At 37.8% G+C, this 7,660-nt stretch overlaps 1 protein-coding gene across 1 annotated transcript; it reads left to right on the top strand.

Moving 5' to 3' along the window:
• Positions 1–6,708: 6,708 nt before the first annotated feature.
• Positions 6,709–7,660, top strand: LOC132062069 (uncharacterized; the record flags this gene model as incomplete). Its single annotated transcript, XM_059454715.1, has 1 exon — positions 6,709–7,660. A coding segment is annotated over one exon (735 nt), but the record flags the coding sequence as incomplete, so codon positions are not given.

The following is a 7,660-nucleotide window of genomic DNA, read 5'->3' as shown; positions in this document are numbered from 1 at the left end:
TTATTTCGGTATTCGGTATTACCGAATTACTAAACGGTATCCCGAATATTTTACTTTTATTCCCGAATACCAAAATCCCAAAATAGCCGGTTCGGTTCGGTAATTCGGTTTTCGGTGTTTTATGCCCAGCCCTAATCACAACACACTACTCGTTTCTTGTCACAACTCAATATGCAGATAGTTACATTAGAGTTTAGGCTTGACAAGGCGAAAAAATAATAAGTTAAAGCAGTAGTTAGAATTTTTTCATGCAGTATGCAAAGGTGCAGATATCCATTCAGGATAGATTATCAGTTCTGCGGGCAGGTGATTAGGCAATAAATGAGAACATCATTTAGAAATAATTTTCTCGGTTAAATTTTCAATTGTTAGAGAAAGATTGTATACACTTAAGAACATAGAGTTGTTGGACTATTGTACCAAGACTTACCTTGCATCAACAAAAAGGAATGCTACTGCAGATTTAGCCAGCACCTTCTCAGTCATTGCCACATCCACGAAAAGCAGAAAGAGAAGGAGCCACTGCTTCTAATAAACTTCCAATCACCCAATTTTTTAACTCTTCTCCACTTTTCCCTGCAACATGCTCTGTAGGGGTGTCTCATACAGAGACAAAAAGATAACAACTAATAGACACATACCGAACAAAAGGTTCTATTGTACTAAAAATAATAAGTGGATGTGTTTTGAACAATAATATTGGAATCTCCTTGTTGTATTGTACTAGATGTTAAATAATGTTCCTTCCCTACATTTGAAAGTCGTACAATCACACCTGTGGGAGCTTCTTAATACAGATCATAGTAAAGCCAACAAAAAAAGCAACCAATAAGATAGTATATCATTTCTACGGTCCGTATATTGGACCGTATATTTGAGGTGGTGCAACTTAAAAAGCTGTATATATTCAATGGCTCACCTTCTTGACTTCATTTATCATTTGCTCCAGATTCCAAATCCTCCTAAACTCTCTCCAAAGGTTCATCTATGATCCAAGAGTGAAAACCAAGGCAACCAACGTGATTTAGACGTAGAGATTCCTGTGGTACTTTTAGATTGTTCCTTCTCCTTCTTGTAGCTAATTTAGAGGATTCTTCCAAGTAAAGTAACTTCAGACGTGGGAGTTGCTCTTGTGTTCTAAGGTAAGATTATGTCCCTCCTTTATGTATTTGAGCTTATCTAAGTCCTAGCTAGCTTGTTTGGTCAAGAACTTGTGAAATAAAGGTTGAAGGTCACAGTTGGAAGGTCATAATTGAAGTGTTATGGTTTGTTGGACTGTTTAGTGTTGTTCTTGAGCTAGGATATAGTTGGAATCATGAAGGATGGGTTAGATATGTTGTTGTTGATGCTGCTATATATGATGTGAAGCAAGGAGAGTTATGGAGAATTGTTGGTTATATTAAGAGACAAGCTTGTCGCTCGATATACTGTATTCTAGTTTTCCCTTTGTTGACGATAGTTCCATTGTCATATTTTAGATGGAGGTGCTATTCGGTTCAAGTGCATTGTTGTTGACGAACGCTTGACGAAAGGTATGTAAAGGCTATTCCCTTTCTGTGTGATTCGTAGAGCTTCTACTTCTATGTTGTTCCATCTTATTTGTATTGCAGTTATTCCTTGTCGAGCACCTAGAGTCAGTTAGATTATGCTATATCTAGTTGAAAAACATATAGTATATCATGCATATCAGCTACAGCATCATCATATACATTTGGCTTTGGGGCTATACATTTGTCATCATATACATTCGCCTTCGGGCCTATGCATTTACCTTCGGGGCTATACAGATATGCGCATTGCCTTCGGGGCTATATAAAGATAAATTTGTCTTCGGGGCTATGCACTGCCTTGGGGCCATTCATGTTGTCTTCGGGGCCATGCACTTACACACGGGACCCCACATGAGGCCGGGCAGTTTATTTCAGTACTGCATCCATAACATGATACAAAGACAGGTAGTTATGCTTCCAGATTGTCATTGATCCTTCAGTTACATTCTGTATATCATGTATATCAGTTCAATTTCAGTTCCAGTTATTTTAGTTGCCTTGCATACTCGGTACATTGTTCACACCAGAGAATGCATCGACATCTTTTTTGCGATGGCTTGAAGGGGGCATCGTCAAATTTCATGCATACTGCGCAGGTCTTGACGATCGTCAAATAAGTCATCTAGGTAGAGATGGCCTCCATACGCAAAGTAGATAGACAGCCGAGCCTTTCGACTGAGATTGGTAAGCTCCACTTCATCGGGGGTCGCCAGGTCCAGAGTTGGAGTCGTTTTGTATACATAGACATGATGGGTAGGCCAGGCTCCTGTCCCGATCATAGTACAAGTATCTTTTGTTTATAGGCCTGTAGACTTGTCCTGTATGTACAATATATCAGCATGGTGGCCTTGTCGGCCCTTGTACATGTTATTTTTGGGTTGTAGTTTGAAGACGTGCATGGTGACCTTGTCGGTCCACATAGGTGTATGTACGTGTATATGTATCTTTTGGGGATGTTCCCTTAGTGGAGAGAGACAGTTGTTCTTACAGATTCCTCAGAGTATGGCCTTGTCGGCTCAATATGATGTTGTCGATTTGCGCATTGGCCTTGTCGGCCCAAATTGCTGGCATATATATCTAGGGTTTATAAGTTACAGTTGGTACGCTCGGGGTCAAGTAAGGCACCAGGTGCCGGCCACTCCTCCCCAGGTTTGGGCCGTGACAATAACTCCCTGCAAGGAGAGGATGTGGAACACAACCACCAAGAAAACAGTCATTGGCGGCACTGACTGAGGTCTCGTTGGTAAGGTGTTACTATAAGCTGCTCTCCACAAGTTGGGCAATCCATGTACCCTCGAGATGACGATAGAAAGGTATTAGACCTCCGTTCAAAGTTGTTCCTGATATCGCTCCTTGCAGTAAGGTGTCGTCTCCAATTTGTAGATATCAGATGATTAAGCAGAGGAATGACAAGATAGCTGCAAGACTCTTAAGTTTTGCTATAGACCCAAGGATCGAAAACGATGACTCTGGGAGTACTTAAATCATCATCATATGAACGCATAGGTTAGCGTTCACTTCCTGATTTTAGGTCTATTTTGATTATTAAAGGTGCATTTATGTGAAATGTATAGAGCATATTAATTTGTTGTAGATCAACGGGTACATATGATCGAAAATAGATACGCTTGGAGTGTAGTTAAACCATCATCGTTTGAATGCATATGTTAAGAATTCACCTCCTGGTTTTGGGTCTATGTTCATTGTTAAAGGTGCATTCATGTAAAATGTTGTAGGCATAATTTTTTCTTAATTTTGTTTTGATTTTATAAATACTCTCCTCGGATGGACACGGTCTCCGTCTCAGTCTCAGTCTCAATTTCCTTAGACGTTCGATATTTTTATGTAACAAACAAGATTTCCCATAATATTAACATCTTATTTGACGTCTTGAAAATAAAATAGCGAAAGTTACCTAACCAAACTGAAAAGGCAAAGAAATTGAGATAATTGGGATTGCTCGAAAAAATATAAGTTTGATTATATACAATATAATAATATATTAACCTAAAGATCGAAACAATAACGTATTATTCCATATATTACTTTAACTGTAAATCCCTTTTCTTTTGTAAATATTCTCACTATTATTACATATTACTTGATTCGACCAACAGTTGATATTATTATCAACCTTTAAAATCCCAAATTGTCACCAACAACGTTATTTTAATACCAGTTAAGTATGTGTCACTTACATTTATGTCAAACTAAACACTTTAAATATTTTTAATAAAATTTAAAATTGTTTTCTAAAGCATAATATGTTGAGGGTAACCAAAAATAAAAATTGACATGTAAAATACTTTCCTTCCTTTTACGTGTTCCTCGATTCTTTTCTTCTTCTTTGGCATTTTCCTTTCCTTTGTGTAGCATTAAAAGGGAAACTCATTTGGGAGTGAAAACCCTATTCAATGATGAACTTCAATCTGGAGGTTTAGAGGTAATGATGAATTCTTGATTTCAATTCTTGCTTGAATTTTGTGGGTGTTGTTCTGTTTAGCTAGTACTATATTTGCCAGCTAGTTTGATTTATGTTTCTTGTGTCTTGAAATTGGAAGTTGGATTAACAATGGTTTGTGTAAAAATTTGAGCTTTTCATCTCCCTACTCTGCCTACTATTGTCAATATTTATCTTGATAAAGTGATTCAGTGTGTTTGGTCAACCCTTTTCTTCTAATGTGGAAATTCTACAAAGCATAAGGGTTTTATGATGTGAAGTGATGCATATAACATGATAATTTATCACCCCAATGAGTTTATTTAGCTAAATGACATTGAAAGTGTAGAGGAAAAAGTAATCTTTGTCTTAGACATGAGCCCAGTAATAGATTTCCTTGCAAATTTCATGAGGGTAAGCGATAATTTACTCATCCTCAAGTAAAACGTCAAATACAAGTTGAAGCTTATGAATAAATAAAAATTATGCCTTACTCTTTAAGGAGCTTGATGGGTGCTGAAGAAAGATGAAGTGTGATTAAGCTTCTTTTGGTGCTAAAGAGAAATTATTGGCCTTATTATCTTTAATATACTGGATTAGAAGAGCTGATATAGCAGCTTCCGCAAAGACAGATTAAGGATTGTTGCTACGCTGTTCTTGTTTTCAAATGAAAGGAATAACTTGATGACAGCAGGATTTATAATATTTTCATTAGATCTCCTAAAACTAACATGCTTCACGAGTCACAATCCCCTCATCATCTGGATTCCTCCTTCCGCCATAGGCTAACAACTGGATTAACATGTTCCTTTATACTTTTTTTGATAAGTATCATAGCATGACCTTTGTACTTGATGAATTGGATACACCCAATCCTGATAACCACGTTATCAGTGCTACTTTTTGAGTCTTGAAGCAAGTAATCCTTTACTAACAGTAATGGTGCAGAATACACTCCGGCCAAGTTTTGGACACAACTCTCTCCCACTCTCTCTATATATACTTGGTGAGGATGTGCAAACATGTTCTTTGAACAAAAGATATGTTGTGTCGAGGACTGATAATTGAAATACAGAAAAAAAACTTTAGCAGCGTTTGAGTTAAAAACAAATTTCGAGCATTATAAATTGGGAGGCAGGTGCCTTCCATCCATTGTGAAGAACTTTCCCAATTTTTTCACATGCTTGTTTCTCATTTGGCTGAAATATAATTTTCCTTGATTGGTAATCTAATTTGCTTTGTTAGTAGTCTCTACATGTCTACATTGAGAACTTCAGAAGAAACTGCAGGTTTCTGTATTACTATTACTTGTAACTAAAAGACGGAAATCCATTTATGTTTGCAGTTCATCTCCAAATTTCTTTAAGTAAATGGCATATTTGTATATCTGTCTCTATTGTATCTCTGTCCCTCGTCACTCCATCTATACTCCTTAGTTCTTTGTATTGTATTGTGTTGTCCAACGTCTAGTTTATTTCTCCCTGGAAACAATGTTCTCACTGCTGCAAGTTCTGAATATAGTAGTTTCTTAACAAATTGATTCAGTGTCAACAGAAATTGTTCATTACATTATACATATAGATGTCGTGAACTCGTGATAATCTAATTTAAAAACAAGTTTTGTTCTACTACTTTGCAAATTGAGTTTAGGCATAAAATGATTTTTGAAAAACCAAGTACATTTGCTTCTTCAGCTTTTGTTCTCTGCATCTTGTGGGCAGCAGAATGAAGATGTTTAAAGTAATAGATGTTAAGTGAAAGGTTACGAATTTCTACTCTTTTCCTCTATGAGCCGAATCTTATACATGCTAAATGCCTCCTATATTCAACTTCCGAGTGTTCTAACCAGCTAACTAAGCTTGTTGATGCATCTGATTTTGATTTCAAACATCTCCACAAAATGAGATTTTTCTCGCACTCTAGTTGCAAAGGGTTCTAACCTTGTTATTCTTTCAAATTGGTTTCCATGGAACTGCTCCGTCTTGTCTGATCAATGCGCACTCTGATTCTGTTTGCTCCTTTCAACTTCATTTCATGTCTTAAAAATTTAGATGCTATTTCTGGATGTTTGAAGCGCTAATATTAAAATTAGATATTGTGTGAGCATATAAATTGATAAGACATGTACATGTTTAGACACTCTGTGTGAATGCTTCAGTAGCTTCATCTTGTGAAGTGGTCTTTTATCTGCCGAATGATTCATGAGGGAAATTCGGTACCTGCAGGCTTCTCATCTCTTGCTTGGTCTTATATCAGAATTTAAATCTCTTATCAGGTAACAACCAACATCTAGATCATTGTTACATTTTTTGATTTACGAAGTAATATGGTGATTTGTCTGTTGATTGTTGATGATTTAACTTTATACATGGCACCATTTATTCGATCCAGGCAATTGCAGTCACAGTTACTCCTTTGGTCACCTAAGCTTCAGTTTATGAACAGAGAGAAATGGCGTCGTTAACCCACCTGCCATCTGCCACAACAGCAGTTACTTTGCGACATGTACGTCATAAACAGCTGCAATTGTTGAAAACCCAAAGAGTGCAAAATAGAATGACCTTTCCGTGTATTAGCCATAAGCCATTCTCTATTTGCTGCTCAAATCAATCTCCATGGGAACCTGCACCTGTCACTTATGTTCCTAGTGATAATGTTGAAGATAAATTTCTGGAAGGGACGACCAATATATTTGAAACTATGTCTTCCAGTAAACCAGCTGAATCTCCAGTAACTGAGGCTGAAGGGCTCACTGATGTAAAGAGCCAGCCACCATTGCAGCTCCAATACCTTCGATGGCCTATGTGGGTTCTTGGGCCCGCCATTCTCTTAGCCACTGGGATGGTGCCCACTTTGTGGTTACCTATTTCATCAGTTTTCATTGGTCCCAATATAGCCAGCCTTCTTGCCTTGACTGGACTTGATTGTATTTACAATCTTGGAGCAAACCTGTTTCTCCTGTTAGCCGATTCTTGTGCTCGTTTACCAGACACCAATCAAGATTCCAGCAGCAAGCCGCCTTTCGGTTATCAGTTATGGAACATGGTCGCTAACGTTATGGGTCTAGTCATTCCCTTGATAGTACTATTTGGTTCTCACAACAGTTTCCTTCAGCCTCAACTTCCTTTCATTTCTTATGCTGTGCTTTTGGGGCCCTATCTCCTGCTTCTATCTATACAGATACTCACAGAGATGCTGACATGGCATTGGAAGTCACCAGTATGGTTGGTGACACCGGTAGTCTATGAAGCTTATCGTGTGTTACAACTAATGAGAGGGTTAAAGCTCGGTGCAGAACTCGTTGCACCATCGTGGATGCTGCATACTATTAGGGGGCTCGTATGCTGGTGGGTTCTCATTCTTGGCATGCAGCTCATGAGGGTCGCTTGGTATGCTGGTTTCACTGCTCGGGCTCATCAGAAACAGCTGCATGCCTTGCCCGACGCTGATTAGGTCCAAATGATGCAACTTCCTTTTCGGTTTTAATGAAACAGAAAATGGTTGTATATGGGATTCAATTCTTTTTTTTCTTTCTTTCTCTTTTTCCATTTCTTGTTACTGTTATACATAAGAATTTGGCCTTCAGAGATTACAACTATGATGTATGTTACCAGAAAAGAAATAAAAAAGTTTATACAACTAGATATTTGTTTACTTAAAGATGCTTGCA

The sequence above is a fragment of the Lycium ferocissimum genome, chromosome 7, assembly GCF_029784015.1.
Source record: "Lycium ferocissimum isolate CSIRO_LF1 chromosome 7, AGI_CSIRO_Lferr_CH_V1, whole genome shotgun sequence".
Taxonomy (NCBI): domain Eukaryota; kingdom Viridiplantae; phylum Streptophyta; class Magnoliopsida; order Solanales; family Solanaceae; genus Lycium; species Lycium ferocissimum.
Note: the sequence above shows the minus strand (reverse complement) of the source record. Positions and strands in the feature narration are given on the sequence as shown.